Below are 16,969 nucleotides of genomic sequence, written 5' to 3'. Positions count from 1 at the left end.
AGAACTTCCAGGAGTATTTTGAGGAGGAAAGACTATTATATTTGATCAATTTTCACTTCTGATTTCACACAGGATTCCATAGAGACAATTGAGTTATTTCACTGTTCCTACACTTTTGTCACTCTTCAGGTGTTAAAAGGTAAGCGGGGATTAGAAGATATTAAATGGATGTGCTTATTATTTTTTATTATGTTCCTTAAGTGGGAAATCTACCTAGAGAAGTCTGCTTTATTTCACAGGCTGTTGTGGAAAAATAGGGAATGTCTTTCAAAAGTAGCAGTTCTGGTAATCTGAGCAGCAGATAGGAGGTTCTTGGCAATTGGGCAGGTCAGCAATGTTAATCATTGGGAGTTCTGGTCAACCAAGGAAGGTAATCAAGATGCATTAGCTTGTCTTGGTGATGTCAGATGGCTTTGATTAGCAGCCATAGAACAAGGATGTTACTGCACTTGAGAGCAAGTTTTAGTCAATTAATTTTCATGTATCCTGCAGAAAGTTGTCAACTAAAGGCAAAATGATTAAAGAAAGTAATTATCTGGTAATACCATGCACCATACCAAAATTCTGGCTTAACTTCGCAAACTCAAATTTGTATAAGAATCCATATAAGTTTCTGGTACATATAATGGTAATCCCAGTCACTGAATCTCAAGGTAGGCACAGCTAAAGAAGCCACAAAATCAACTTAGCTCCTGTGGGAACCGGAGTGCATAAGTGAAAAATTGGTGTCACTTCTTCCACCCCGAGGAAGGCTTCAGAAAGCTCTGTAATGTGCAAGAGTTGGACTTTTCAAAAGTGATAAAGTAGTCCCAGAAATACTTGTTCCTTGCTATGGAAGATATACTCCTCCCAGTTGTGCATAATGAGAAACTGCAATGAAGTGACCTCTATTACTAAGCAAAAACATAACTGTCCTTTCTGTACAGGCAGGCATGAGGAGAGCGAGGGAAGGGAAGGAGCCACAGAACTCTTCTCCTTTTATCATGCATGAAAGGAAGAGAGGTCAAGTTGTCACACCCGCTCCCCTAAAGCCACACTGCAGCCACATCCCATCAGCACACACTGCATGCAGTCAGTGCCTCTGCTGCAAACTGGGCGCTGCAGGAGGTCAGGGGGGCTCTTGGAGCAGAAGGCAGGGCAGCAGGATCCAGGGAACAGGTTAGTTTAGATCAAACAGCCTTATACCACAGCAGAAAAGGAGCAAGTCCCTGTGCCATAACCGGACAAGCAGATTTACCTGGAAGGCCTTTTGGTTTTGATTTCCTACTGGCATCAGCTTTGCTGTGTCTTCATTAAATGCTTCTAACTCTATCCTTTATTGGCAATATTGGGAAGGGCAAGGGGTGCATGTGACTATCCACATCCTGTGTTTTACGTTATTTTTGGCATAGAGGTTATTTAGAAGACAGTACTGTCACCAACTATTGTCCTCTGCTCAGCAGAGCAGTCACAGGTCAAAACATATTCAGCATGGGACAGATACACCTGCCTATCATCATCACTGGTTTAAAGAATTACATGACTCATCGAGTCTTCAATCAGGAACCTATTTTAAGCCTCACTGCCATTAATTGTGACTGATTTTCCTGTGTAAAACAGCAGACTTCTGCAAGTGCTCAGGAAACACTGCAAGATGGGGTTGGTCACTCAGACACCAGGTACAGTGAGATAAGCCTGAACATACTAAAATATAATAGGTCAGACTTGCCCTTTTGTTAGAACAAAGCTACTCTATTTTTCAAAGTTTTAATGCTTTTTTAACAGGGCCAAGTTTGTTACTGTCACTAGCAATGATATGCAGTAGCGTGAAAATCCAGGCCAATTTCTCTGTCTTACAGACAAAGTCCTGCTCAGGAAGCAAAACAAGGCCCCTTCAGAGTTATACAGAAAACATATATAACATTAATTTTCTGGATTTGAAGATCACCATGACAACGCAGAGGAAGAATTTTTAGGAATATGAATTGAGGAATTGATAGTGTAAATATAAAAAAGAAATGACATAGAAATACTTCACTGGAAGTTTTAATACAAAAAGTCTATCACCTGTGAGATTTTTTTTAAAAGAGACAGGACTAAGCAGCTGAAGTAGGCTGTAGTAAAAATCTTGATGTAAGGATTAATGAAGGCACTGTCAGAAAAGGTCTTTATCATTGCAAAAGTTCTCAAAGCTACCAGATATTCCAGATTTTTTCCTATTTTTTCCCTCTCCTATAACTGCATAAAGAATTGACATTCTACAAGCTTGGAGAGTGTTAGATTCCCTTTTGTAGCCTAATGAAAAAAGGATTAAAACTACTGCCCTATATGATTACATGGTTTATATGCACTGAATTTATATCACTAAAACCACTGAAGCAGAGCTAAGGGGAAGGGATTCCTTAATTAAATCTCCATTAATTTCATATCTGATAAAATTATTATTAGAAAATACCTTTCAAAATAACATTAAGTGTAAACACTGAGATATAGTCTAGACATTTTCATTCCAACACATGCACTAGGACTCTTGGAAACAAATAGTGTCTGTATTATATTCATAAAACATTAAGGATACACAATTGTTATACAATTGTTATTACTGTGAAGAGATTGTATTACCGCTTATTCATAAAACCATCTAATTTGGTTGAAAATTAGACCTGGAAGATTTTTTACTTAGGTACATTTTATGTTTCTGAAAAAATCTTAATTATCTATTGGTACATTAAATTCTATCAAAATTTCCTCTACATAAACAAAAATACACCACTTTGGTTCACCAAAAGTTGCTCCTGGCAGCAATCAGGAAATGTTAAAATGTTGTTCTTATTTTGTGCAGTGATGCCGATTTACCATAGGTACTAATAAGATGGTGTAGATGGTGTGAGCAGAATTTGTGTTACCATAAGGAAAACATAATGCATGTTGTGAATTAAGTAGCATGTCCTGAAGTGCTCTGGTATTTAACTAAGAAAAGGGAAATGTATTTTAAAAGGAATTAGTGCTTATGTACTATGAAGTAATGCTGAAGAATTAGTTGTTTTATATATGTATGGTAATCCTTTAAACACTTCAGTATTTGGCTGATTCTGACAAAATTCTCCATGAACAGTAGCTTTTCCTTATTTCTATAACACAGGAAAAAAAAAGGGAGTTTGAAAGAACTTGGTTCTTGCATGTACTGCTGAGATAAATCTGGAAACAGCAAAAAGTGTAACAGTTTCAACCTGATCTCATGCAGTAAACCCTTTGATTGGAATCACTGCTATCAGATAAAGGTACCTAACTCAACTGCTTTGTCAGCTTTATTCCAATTCTGACAACTTAAAGGTCAATAATAATTATAGCTAATAATGGAAAGCTTTTTGACCAAATGTTGTATTTGAGAAAAAAGTTCTTTCAATAATCAGTTGAAGCAGTTATTGTTTTAAAACAGAATAAAGTACTGTGTGAAACAAGCACATAATTATTTTAGTTTTAAAACCTTTTATTTGAGATAAAGCATGCTGCTATATACAGAAAAAAATGTGAGTCAAGGCAAGAGCAATACAGAATGGGCAACATATTCCTTAAAACTTACAAGATGCTTTTAAAAGCTTCAGTGCACCAGCAGTATGATATATTCTTCTCACTCCTAAATCACCTCAAGCAAAATGGCATTTCCTTGCAGATCCTGAGCAACCCCAGCTCTCTTTTATATAATCATAAATTAAAGTTTCCAAAACAAAACTTACAGCAATGGCTTCAAGAAGTGACTTGTGCCAGTATAATATATTGAAATATAACTTCACATTGCTAATACCTTATTTCAAACAGCATCATTCAACTATGCAAACTAAATGTGTTATACATGTAGCAAAGTCTAGGCCAATCAGTTTTCCTTTTCAACTTTCCTTCTCCTATTTCATTACTTTTACATCAGTAAAACTCTGTGAAAATCTCATTCTTTTTCCTCCTAAAGAAGTACTATCAATAACTTCCCTCTCATTTTCTTCTAGAATTAAAGTCAAGAGACTACAATAGTGATGTGTTGCTGTATACTGAAGTTTGAGATAATAAAGGGGAAAAAAGCTAAACTACTTTATCATGAAGAACATGACTGGGTTCATCATGATTTCACCTTAGGTGACAGTGAATGGCTAACAGGCTAACAGCAGAAACCTACTGCCTAGCAGTACATCTTTGCACAAGGGGCACGTTCAGGCTCTAAGTCAGGCCAGCAGTTAATGTGTTACTGTGGCTCTCTGGTGTTTGCCCTCTGACTGGGGCCCTTTAGCTTTTAACATTAAGGAGCTGCGCGGACAGGCCGTGATGCCAGTTGCGCAATTTGGCAAAGCGTGGGCTGTTACGTTCCGTTTCAAACCTCTCCCTGTGGCATGAGGAAAGAGAGAGACAGAGAGAGACACACATACACAGAAGAAAGAAAGGAGGGAGAAAGAAAGGGGTTAGGGACCATGGCTACCACTCCCCTGCCTTACAACTAGGGCAACGGCAATTTATTTGGATTTTTTTCCTCAGCTTTCAAATCAGCATAGTTAAGGCTGGACGATGATTTTTGGACCATGTGTGAAAGGTTTTGTAGTGGTTTATTTCTGAGAAGTAACTCGATACAACTTCTTGTTCTTTGACTTATGCTTGGTATTACAGGGCTGCTTTTGCTAGAAATGCAGTGTAATCCCATTGTTTTTCTCCCAGCAGTTTCTCTTGGCTTTTCCCTCCCTCTCACACAACTGAGGAGCCAGTGAAATTTAACTCATACAAGTGCAAAATGAATGCAAATATTTTCCATTCTGTAACACCTAGGTCAACACATATATTACCTGCTGTCCTTCCTGCAAGGACCACCAACCCCAGGTTTCAGCAATACTTTTCTACAGCTTCCTGAGAATTAGTGAGTATTAATGTTGACATTTGCATAGATATTTCTGGTCATTTGTGTCACAAAGCAGAACAACAGGAGATATTCAAAGCAAAGTCCTATGACGTATTGGCCACCTCCTGCCACCCCTGACTGCGGACTGGAATGCTCAAGCCATGTTCAGCACCTCTCAGGTTTAATCTTTTCTAGATGCTGTTTGAATTCAGCTTTTGTACATAAAAAAGGGGACAAAGGAGGATGTGAGATGATAGCACGGTCAAGGAGAAGTATATCAAACAGAATAAAAAATAAAATATTCTCATTATTTGCAAAGCCTTTTGCAGTCACTGTAAACAAGGTCATTTTTTCCTCATTATTTGCACTCAAAACACAAGACAATTAATTGTGTTAATGCAATGGAACTTGAGAGTGAAACCAGCCAAACAGAAATGAGCAGACTGGGCTGGTTTTACTCCTCAGGCTGAGGAAAGCACAAAACAATAAACAGAGTAAATGCCAACAAATTCACTGATATTTCTAAATCTTTTGCTCTTAATAACACAGTGCCATGCAAGTAACAGTCCTAAAGGAGTCTTGATGTACGACTTCTCAAACTATTTTTAATGCTTTTAGGTAATTAAGAGATACAAAGTATTCCTAGCTGAAACTTCCTGATGGTATTTTTTTTCCAGCTACACTGGAATATACTTTCTCCAGTGGGTCTGATATGTAATTTAAGAACTCCCTTACTGTTTTCCAGATACACCCTCCACTCAAGGAAAAGATATTCAGAAACATCTGTTTGGCTTGAAATGGATCCCATCTCTCCAGAAAATATTCCACAACGATCATCACACAAGCAATGAAAAGTCTTCATAGCAAGTTATACTTTTATATGTGCCTTCAAAATAGCAGTAGCATGAGCAAAGGACAGTCATGCAACACACTCATCAATATTAACTGAAAGGAATATTCTGGCACCCGAAAATTCCCAAATGTTATGGGGTTTTTTTTTTGAACATATGTCATGAAGTTGGAATTAGCAATCTAAAAGTGACTATTTTTATGTAAAACAGTTCTGCCAAAAATAAGCTAAATCTTTCCTTCCCCCACTCCTAAGTGTTTGTAAGAAACCTGATCACCATTCCATGCAATTCCTGCTGGCTACACTGCAGAGCTGACACAAAAAGACAAGAGAAAGCACCAGAGAAAGACTGCTCACAGCCTGCCCGAGGCCACAGTGATGGATGCCTGCACAGCCAGGGCCCTGCTGCCAAATCCCCACTGGAGTGTGTCCAATGCTTGAGGTGAGCATCAAGCACTCAGATGGTGCCAGCACTGTCAGTGGGGTAGGAAGGAGACCCCATTTAATTCCCTGCACCACATCTTACAGCAGTTGCACTGTCCCTGTATAACTACCTATATATGCTCCTGTATGCCTCTACTATAAATGCACACCTTAAACCTATTCAGCTGTGCCTAAACAAAACCAGAAGTGTCCTTGGGCAAGAAAAGGATAACACAGTGATACCAAAAGACTGCACAAAATGTGCAAAGCACAGTGGATACTTTATTCAAGTAAAGTTATCCAAGTGTAACTCCAACATTTATTTCGAGTTACACTTGGATAGAACTTGCAATTTACACGTGTTGATGTGTTATCAGATAATTATAATCAACTTATCTCACACCACGTAAAGTTTCCACTGTTTTGTATTTTCCAAAGCCATAGATTACACCTAGAGAGATTATTTCTTTAAAACCACATATTACTCTCAGATATGAATGGGGCACTGTTAAGTTCAGCACAATGCTTTAAATCCCATCATAGTAAGGATTTGGGTATGTGCTATTACATCAAACAGATAATGCACAATACATGTAATGAGAATTAGGCTTGCACATTAGAGGAAAGAAGTAAATCCCTGAGGGCTATAATGTCAAGCCTGATGTTCGGGCACCCAGCCATGAACATGCAGCAGAGGGTTTATAGCAAACACCAACTGAAAGCGTTCTTGTATTCTCACAGGGGAGACAGCATATATCTTTCTCACTGATTCAACATTTGTAACTTGCATTGTGATCAAAAGATCAGAATCTTTAAAGAACCCAAAGGGCAGTAAAATATAGAATAGAAAAAGAAGAGGTGGATTGAGTACCAAACACATCACCAAACCCAGCCGGCAGCTTAGAGAAGCTAAAGTGAAACAGGGATTGAAGTATGCCAACAGAAACTAAGGATTGCACACAGAATGCTCCTGATTCAACTGCAGTTTTTAAGCTCAACATAAGAATCTTTAATACATCTATTTCCTGGCTATGCAGGATGATGATCAATCTTTAATTCCATATTATATCTCTGAACATATCCACTTTTTCAGTGTTTTTGATACATCATATGAAACAAATACATTTATCCATTAGCAAAAGCAGTCCTGTGCTTCCATATTCTACATATTTAGGTCAGTATTTATTCCAAACAAAACATAAACTAATAATTATGGGTATGAATGGAAAAAGCTCCTTTACTGTATCATTTAAGGAGCCTCAAATGTCAGTCAGAGGATCATCCAAATAAATTGCTCACACATTACAGTGCTATCACAGCATTATGTATTTTTCTCCACTCACACATTCAAGTAGTTACACAGGGCTTGGAACTCATCACATTCACACACCCAGTAAAGTACAGGAAAGTTGCATGAGCAGAGAGCTTTCAGACTTGAACACACACTTCAGGAATTTTGCAGTTTTTCCTAAAAACATGCTGATTTGTTATCCTTCTCATTCAAATGCCTCTCAATGATAGCACTTTAATTTTAGTGATTTTTAAGTAAGTGCATTAGAATATTTTAGGACAAAAATATAATACAGGAAGTTCATATTAATGCCATTTTAAACATTATTGGGTTATCACGAAGGAGAAAGCTGTATTTTTCACAGGGAGTTGCCTACCTTGACCTCCTCAGGGCTTCTTCATCTGGATCTTGCACTGTAGAAAAAAATGTTTCCATTAAAAAACAGAAAGAAAGGGATTGGCTTTATGCTATTTTATATTTTTTAGCAACTTATCAAAAGCCTATCTAAAGGTTTTGCAGCAGTGGAATTTGCAAGAACATCATAAAGTGGAACAGTTCCCTAGGGACAGGAAGGAGGATGTTAAGAGGAAGGTAGCTATTATAACTACTTTCCCATTCATTATTAGCAATGTTTCACAGCTGTAGGCAATGATTCTACAGAGAGGTCCTGATGTTTAGTACAAAGCAGAAGAGACAGCAGCAGCACATTAATGGGGGAAGGAAATATTAAGTATTTCCTCCTGACATGGGAAAAGGCCACAACCTTCATTCTCTCTACGTCAGAAACTACCTGTGAGCTTAGGTACCAGGTAGCCATATAAACTTTTCCCTAGGCAACAAGCAACAAAGCTAAAGCTCCGTGACACTCATATCAGATCTAGGTTTAGATAACTGGGCTGGTAGAGCCATAGATTCCATACAAATGGCGATTCATTAATTTTTTTGACTTCCAGAAGTCACTTCTATGAAAGACTGTTACAGGAGACATGACTTGTTTAATTTTTGTCTAAAGAATGGACAGCTCTGTGTGTTTAGGCTGCAGGAAACCCAAAGATTGCACTGCAGAGACTCAATTTGTAAGTAGGAGTAACTATAGGGTCCCAAATGCTCATTTACTGTACAATCTGTTAAACGTTCATGGTGATATCCCTGGCAGATCAAAGAATTTTCTTCATAAAGCATAAGATGAGATTGTTCACTTTGATTTCTAAATTCCCTCAAGTTACATCCAGGATCTTCACCCTTGCTGAAAATTACATGAGCCTGGACAGGAGTATTCTCTGAGTATCAGTGGCCAATACCAGGGCAGTGAGGAAAGAAATGAATCTAAAATCAGGATGAGAGGCATGTTTTGTCTTTCAACTTACTGTACTCAGTTCCAGTCATCTGGGCAAGGATGCGGAAGGACTTGGACTGCAGGTTGGCAGAGCGACGGCTCCAGTCCTCGCTCTCATCCTCAGGCTTGTTCTGAGTTTTAAGCACAGCCTGATACACCGGAGAGGCACTGTCTACATGAGGATCCTTTAAAGGGAGGGTACTGCAATTCAGAAAGGGAAATGTTGGAAGCAGCTCTCTGATCTCAGTTTCTCACCCAGCCATCCCCAACGTGGCTTTGAAATTATCCCTTCTTTAAAAAATACATAGATCAGTTTTATGTTATGGCTCATTCTGTCTCTGAAAGGGCCTGTTATCATTCAAATCTGCTTGGAAATACCTGTTCATGATTCCTCAGTCAATAAAGGCACACAAGTGTATAGTGGTTAGAATAATATGTGGTGATAGAGGTGAGTATGCCAGGCAAAACCATTTATTTTTCTGACCATTTTTGTTCCATATTATTTCTTATAAAAATGACTTCATGTTGGGCCAGTGTACCTTAAGGTTGGAATTAGAAATAAACCCATATTTCATTATAAAAATAATGTGGTAAGGTTTTATAGCTTTTTCTAGAGATGATTCTTTTTTAATCTAAAATAAACTTCCATCTGCCATAATCTGGACTCATTGTCTACTAAACATGTGAAGCACAGGAAGTCTAGACTTGCACTTCAGGCTTGCATATATAAATAGTATATGAAATCTTTAATGACAGAATGTATCTCAGAGTCTTACATGCTTAATCGTCTTGCAAAGTGATATATCCAGTTGTGCATACCTAAAATCAAATCTACACAGGTCTGTAGCACAAGTGAGGTAGCCTCTCTGATTTATGACACAGGCTAGAAACAGGCTTTGTGGCCTCATAGCTTTTTTTTTTTCCCAGTGAAAATAACTTCTGCATAGCAGAATTAAAATTAACTATTAACAGAGCTGCACAAATATACACTGAGAGGATGATGTGTGCTTGGAGCAACTTGGCTCCATGGCTGCTCTAAATACAAGGTCTATTTTTGAGGAAGTGATTTATTGTAACAGCTTTATGGTATTCCATAAAGAGCTCTGCAAACAGCAAGCTCAACTTCAAGAAAACTGAGAAACAGTTCTGTTAAAAGTTAAGGGCCATTTGGTCCAACAGTTACTTCCTTGGTTCAGGCTCGAAGTTAGTGCTCTCTAAGATACCACTGAGCAGAGAAAATCTACAGAGAAGTTGGGTTTGTGGTTTGAAAGCCTGAGAGGAATCATGAAAAAAACAGGAAGTATGTCTGACATCCTACAGACAGTGGGATGAAAAATGTTACCAGGTAGTGCTTTAAATATCATTATTTCCCAGCTGACACAATCCTCTTCTTCAGCAGTATGTAATATACACTGGTTTGATGGATTTACACATGATAGCATGTATTTATGTCCTTTATAACCCACACATATGCAAGCTTTTCACTTTTCAAGGAGCCACCAAAGTACAAGCCCCAGTTAAGTTTTTTTGTGTGTTTCAGCACAATCAGCTGTGGGGTGGAACACAGCTTAGAAAGGTGAATTTAGAGAAAAACTTGACTCTTCAGTTTAAGCTCTGCCATTAAACATACAAGTTATGCAAAAAAGTCCCTCAGTGTGAAAGATGGCCTGTAGGAGGAAGCAGTTATTTTCCAGCTCCTTTTTTAGCTCATGTTTCCTAACCACAATCCTTACTCTAGCAGGTACAGAAGGCAGAATACAGACTTGTTTATTTTGGGAAGGCTGTGCCATCAGTGGCTTCCATTAGTGCTGCTCCAGCTTGCAGCAATGGACAAAGTGGCACCATAGCCTTCTTTAGGTGGGAGAGGGGAGAGAGAGCAGTAGTCCTCCTCTTCTGGCCCATCACACATGGCAGAAACACTTGCTGAGGCAGGAAAGAAAGCACAGTAGTGAGTTTTGCCTTCTCCTCCCTTCTGCAGGAATAGTCTTTGCATGGAAAAGAGATTCTCTGTAATAGCAACAGTAAGTCACAGCAAAACCCTCGGCACTGCTCTGCTGATGGTTCTGACACTTGGCTATGCTGAAAGTTCTGTCACATTAAAGTTCCCCAAAAGATGACCCTGTTTTCAAGTCCCCAAGGTGCTTCAGGGTGCTTCACACCCAGAACCTGCCCCTTATGAGTACCAGAAGTGACTGCCTGATGTGGGTCAACAGTTAACTTTATATCCCCACACTGTCTTCTTAATCTTGTGGAAGCTTAAAAACCTGCTGTATGGGACAGAAAACTTCCCAGTTGAACAGTGTTCTAGAGTGGAAAATAAACCACTAGATAGACAGTGCTGCTGATTTGAGCCACGGACCACTGTGGCAGCAGCAGTGTGCCAGGCACAGACAGTTCAAATTCCTCTATTTAAATCCTCTACCTCAAATGCTTTCTTCTCATATTATGACCACTGTACAAAAAAGCAGTTCAACAGTTTATGTATAGATATGCCATTAACTCAAGCATTGTTAAAAACCTAGAGCTGGAGGCTGGACTACAAATTTCACAGTAGCAATGTGTGGCATTAATATGACATATTAATATCCTTATGGTAGATGATTAAGGCAGGAAATGGAGCTTGGTGAATTAACCTCCCCAGCAGAGTGAAACATGCTCATATAAATTGAACTAAATTAATGCAATACATTGGAGTACTTCCAACTCTGTCTTTAATTCAGCAGGCCTTTTTCTTTTTTAAAAAACATAATTATATTGTGGATGAGTAATTAAGATGTATGAGCCACTCAGCGTGGAAGTGTAAAATAGAGCACATCTCTGATTATGAGCATTTCATAAACCTAAATGTGACAGTTGATCCTTAAAGACAACCTAAAGATGCACATAACCATGTTAATACCTCTGTTATACCTCTTTGTAATTTAATTTCTTCCCATCTGGGTGTAGATGTTCAGAAATATCATGCATCTTTAAGCATATTACCATAAATTGATGCTATTGGAAAAAACCCCTCTTCCCAAAAGGGTTAGAGCTGTTGGAGGTTTTTATTCTAGAGACTAAGGTATTCTAGTATGAGTCAATAAAAATTATTTTCCTTTTTTTTTTACTACCATTTAAGTCACATATTCTTAACATTAAAACAAGCTTTAAAGACAGTCAAACCTCTGAATAAGCAGCAATGGGATTTTATTTTTTGGAGTTCATTATAAATTATGGTTTACTATGTGACCCACTCCCTGGAGTCATTATTCAGATTTAATTTTGGTAGATATTAAATAAAAACTTAGGAACACTGCAGTGTTCTACCCCTGATGTAGACATACAACAAAATATTATGACATCAGGTATTAGACTGATTCCAGCTATTTTAAAAAAAGCTCTTAAGAGATAGAAACCCCACAACCCAACAAACGAAAGTTAATGTAGACTGGTAAATAGCCAGCAAAGCTGACTTATTGTAGAGGACACACAAGACCTTAGTTTGTACAATCACATTATTGATTCTTCTACTTCAAGTGTCAAACCTTATTCCCGATAAAGGTGCTGGATTTATACAGCTTGTGAATTTGGCTAAAACTGCATAATGGAAGTGGTTTGATAATTTAGAAGTGGTTTGACAGAAATGTACTCAAAATGCACTGTCCACATGGTTTTGCTGCAGCCACTTAACTCTTGGTTCTTGATTTAGCAAGATCAATTAAAACAGAAAAACAGAGAGTAGGAAAATATATAAAGCCAGGGCATTCAAAATTTCCTACTTTTAAGTTTCAGCATAGTGTTTGAGTATGAGTAATTCTGTTCTTCCCTTTATGTTTTTCATGGTGATCCAGTAAGGCTTATTTCTAATTGACAAGAGCCTGACTGACCTCATGAAGTTACAACATCACTGATTTCAAATGGTCAAACTAGAAAATTAGTTCTTATCTTAAGCCTGTCTGTCCTTCATCATTGATAAAATAAGTAAATTGTTCCCAGCTGCTGTCTGCCCTTTAGATGTGCAGTCTGAGTGTGCTTACCACCCTACAGACACTTGGGGAAAATGAAAAGGACTGAGATTTTTAATAAAGAACCAAGACCAAATTATAGGCTGGTAATTGAGACAAAATGAATCAGCACACGATTTGCTGCTGATCAGCTTTTCTATTAAAAACTTCTCATATGAATACTTCCACATTAAGCATAATCTTAACTCAGACTTGATTAATTAAGCAAGTTAAAGAGCATCTTGGTTTCCACTGCAAATTAAAGTTCAGAATATCACAGAGGAAACAAAAGGAAATTTATAAAATGAAAAGGATACACATATTCAGCATTAACTTTATAATCATCTGATCATTTAAATAGGTACATTTTTAAAACATTGCTATTTGCATCATATAATGCTACAGCATTTAATAGGAAGTTCCAGTGTATCATAAAATGTCTCCTATAATCTATGAAAGATGTGAACCCTTATAAAGAACACCAATGAATTTCTTTGTACTTCACTAATTGGAAATATGAGTCTACTCAACACCTGTGGAGATTCACTGAGTCATGGCCAAAGCCAGCTAAAGGTATTACTTGTGATCCATCAGGGGAGAGAGCTGTGATGAACAACAATATTGGTGCAAAAAGTTAGCAGAAAAGAAAAGTAATTATAAAACAGAGAGAAAAATGGCCAGCAAAAGGGAGAACAGAAAATACATAAACCATCCTCATTTTTAATAAGCCTCCAGCTAATGAATATGAAAAAGTGTGTTGCTATACCTGTATTTTGGTCAAGTCAAAGGAAAGCAATTTCTATTTTGGGTAGAAGTTCACCCAGTAAAAGAGAAACCTGGCTACATTTATTGCATATATAATTTCAGTAAAGTTATTACAAGTCTGGATAAGTAAATCAGATAAGATTTCCAGAAACATGCATTGGAAAAGCAGAGTTATTAAAGATCAGTGGATTTTGCCATAGTCCAAAGGATCTGTGTAAAACACATATACTGTATGTAAACATATATAAAAAAATACAGCAAAACACTCCATTCTGAAGAATAAAACAGTAGCCAGCACTAAATAAATATTTTTCATTCTTCACATCTCAGTAACAATTCCACCCCACTTTTCTGTCCTTTCTGAGCTATGCATATAATAGTGACTATAATAAATCATAGTTGTCAGGAATGAAAAGATATCCAATATCATATACAGAGCATTAGATGTATTTTTGTGGGGTTTACCAGTTCTAGGAGGAATACCAAAAAACCTAGGTTAAATTAAGGTACCCTTTAAAATTAACCCCCCCATGGTAGGGGGTTGGAACTAGATGATCTTTAAGGTCCCCTCCAACAACAAGCCATGATATGATTTTCTAGTGATCCATCCTTTTAACTTCAAAACAAGAAAGTGCTTTTGGACACTGTCTAGGATTGATACACATTTTTCATGTGTAATATACCCCAGGAAAAAAGCAAAAAAGTTCAGAAAGAGAAAATGTTTCATGCAGGTAGGGATGTTACAAGTACCATGCAGAGAAAGAGCATTCCACAGAAGGAAATAACCTTACCCAGCAAATTCTCCACCCTGGGCTTGTGCCTGGCCTGCAATTGCATCCATGATAGCATCCTGGGAATACATGCTGATCGGGGTGTTATACTGCGCGTGAATTATGGTAGCCTTGCCGCCAAGGCCCTTCACCTCAATGGGTTTGTGGGTAGACAGGGCAGAGTCCTTCAGGACATTGGGGTTGAAACGCTCCGTGAAGTCCGTGCTGGGTTATGCAAGAGTGAGGTTCCATGGGGAAGGGGTGGGGGGGAAGAAAGGAGAGAGGCGTGAAGTTAAGTGAGGGAAGCACCACCAAGAGAGGAGCGTGCACGTCTGTTCATGGCACCTCACCACCAAAGCTTCTCATCAGAGAAGAGCAGACAATCTAAGTACCAAACCACAGCAAAAAGATGGCTGTGCTAATGGATGTAATTTTTGGGTTGGCTGATGATGTATAAAAAGGAAAAAAAAAGGTGAAATAGCTGTCACTGAATCAAAATATCACAAAAAATGCTTAAGTATCTGTGTGATACTTACATATATCAAAATTCTGTTGTTACATGTATGTATACATCGACATGCACATGGGATGTACATGCACAGAATTCACACTTTTTTTTTCCATCTGTGTTTTCAGAAGGGTCTTACAAAGGTCTAGAAAGTACAGTGAAGTGAACAGGTATCAGGTTCTCTATTATTTAGAAGGTTTCAGTACTTTCTGTCTGTGTTATTAATCACAGTGAAATTTAGTACTTGAGCCTTTTAATCTTCAAGGCTTTCCTCACAAAGACTAAATCTTCCCAAAATCTCTGTACAGCCAGCCTGAAGTGCTGCTATGGCATGATAAATGCTCAGTCCCAGATCAAAATATGCAACACTGCAACCAATGGGACAAGTGCAGTTGGAAGACTTGCTGCCTTAGTTTCCAGTGACTCCATTTACAAGGAAAGATTTTATATTTGACAGACTGACCCCAAAAGCAAGCTACCTGAAGCTCCCATGACACCAGAATGAGTCAGTTTGATGTCAGACTACAGCCAAAGAGCAGCTGGTTTTCTTGTAGGGCTGAGTTGTGCACAGCTCCAGTCCTAGAGGTAGGACTGAGCACTGCCCAGAGTTCCAATGAACAAGCTAAACTTCAGCCTGTCAGCCACTAATGTGGCTGCTTTTCTTCAAACTATGGGAGATCAGGTGGATCTCTAGTCTGCTGTTCCTGTCCTGCCAGCAGCAGGAGCATGCCAGCAGGAGAGATTCCACACACTCACCAAACTGGACAAAACCGGGAATTCTGTCCTTTGTGAAATAACAGATATTTCATAAATGTTTCATTCAGAACTGAATCCAAAATCTGGAAATGGATATTTCTGTCCTCACAGAAGAAATGCCAAATAATTTAATTCCATTTGACTTGAACTATTTTCCTTTCCAGTTTAAGTCATTAGACTGTAAGTTTATTGGCTAATACTGTTTTTCTCTTTACACACACAACAGTGTGCCTGTTTACTCAGAGGGTGAGATTTAAAACTGAACCCTCAACCCAGCATGATGGAAAAGGTAAAATCAAGTAAGGCTGGCAGCCATCTGACTTAATTATCTGGAGATTATCAAAGGTGCTGTGCCACCTCTGAAGCCAGCCAAGGGATTCTGCTCTGTTTTCAGCCTTTTGTTTGGTGGGATGCCCTGACTTAGGATGGACAGAGAGAGATACAGTCACATACTGCAAATCCTTGATAGAACATTGACAGCCACATGCACAAGGACCAGAGACACACAGGTGCACATGCTGCATTACAGCCACAGATTTCAGATGCACATGCCAACATTTTAAGGGAGGGAACCAGGAAGCAGCATTATGCATTCAAAAAGTGAAAATTATCTTTTTACCAAGATATTTTCATATTCAAGATACATCTCCCTTAACTATTCATCACCTCTGACAATTCTATAATTACACTGATATAATCTCTTGAGGGATGCTGCGAAGAGACATGCAGGTGGTGTACTGAGCATGCATATGCCTGACTTCAACAATATCTCTTTTCTTTGTAATACCCTAAATAATAACATGATAATTACAAACACATAGGTCCTCAAGATCTTGGATTTGGTGTTCTCTATTTTTCACATTGTTGGAAGTACTAAAGAAATTCTAAACCCAAGATCTGAGAAGACTGTGTGAAGGAAAGGACAGAAGTTAAATATGCCACCTTTAAAGAATAATGCTGTTCTAAGCAATTGGTTTCCACAGTCAGTGACAGAAATCAAAGCTACTAATTTCAGAACAGCCTAAACTTCCCTCATGGTAGCAGCAGGAATCATTTGGGCTTTCACTTGTCTTTAAACAGTTTTAGTGATGTCTTTCAAAAGGTTTTAGCCACATTACATACATCAAGGCTAAACTTCCCCTGAAGTTAACAGGATTCCCATAAAAATAACAGAAAAAAGTACAGATTGCCAACTGCTGAGTTATTTTTCTAACTCTGGAAGAAAACAGAAGATATTAGTGCTCGTAAGGGGTGCTGGGCTCTAAGACAAAGTGGCAAAGAGACAGCACCTCTACAAAATTAATGGGATCTTTCTTCTAAGTTAGAAAAGGATCATGAAAAAAAAAATCCCAAAGCAAGAAAGATTACAAACACCCCTATAAAGTGACTTCTGCTCTCTAAGACAATCCTGTCAGAATAATTATTAATGTAA

The 16,969-nt window shown here is 38.2% G+C and overlaps 1 protein-coding gene across 7 annotated transcripts in view; it reads right to left on the bottom strand.

Moving 5' to 3' along the window:
- The window catches only part of LDB3 (LIM domain binding 3), a 116,689-nt gene that overhangs the window by 35,610 nt on the left and 64,110 nt on the right, over positions 1 to 16,969 (bottom strand). For 5 of the 7 annotated variants that reach the window (XM_033515544.1, XM_033515545.1, XM_019007255.2 and 2 more), the window contains exons 6-7: positions 8,787 to 8,956; positions 7,796 to 7,832 (exon numbers count right to left, since the gene is read on the bottom strand). In XM_033515544.1, the coding sequence (XP_033371435.1) occupies positions 7,796 to 7,832; positions 8,787 to 8,956 (207 nt within the window). Of the gene's footprint in view, positions 1 to 3,447; positions 4,352 to 7,795; positions 7,833 to 8,786; positions 8,957 to 14,294; positions 14,499 to 16,969 lie in introns of those variants that run through there. The other 2 variants (XM_015633161.2, XM_033515547.1) reach the window with 2 other exon arrangements.

This window comes from Parus major, chromosome 6, assembly GCF_001522545.3.
Source record: "Parus major isolate Abel chromosome 6, Parus_major1.1, whole genome shotgun sequence".
In the NCBI taxonomy this organism is placed as follows: domain Eukaryota; kingdom Metazoa; phylum Chordata; class Aves; order Passeriformes; family Paridae; genus Parus; species Parus major.
The sequence above is the reverse complement of the archived record's forward strand: the minus strand, read 5'-3'. Positions and strand labels throughout refer to the sequence as shown.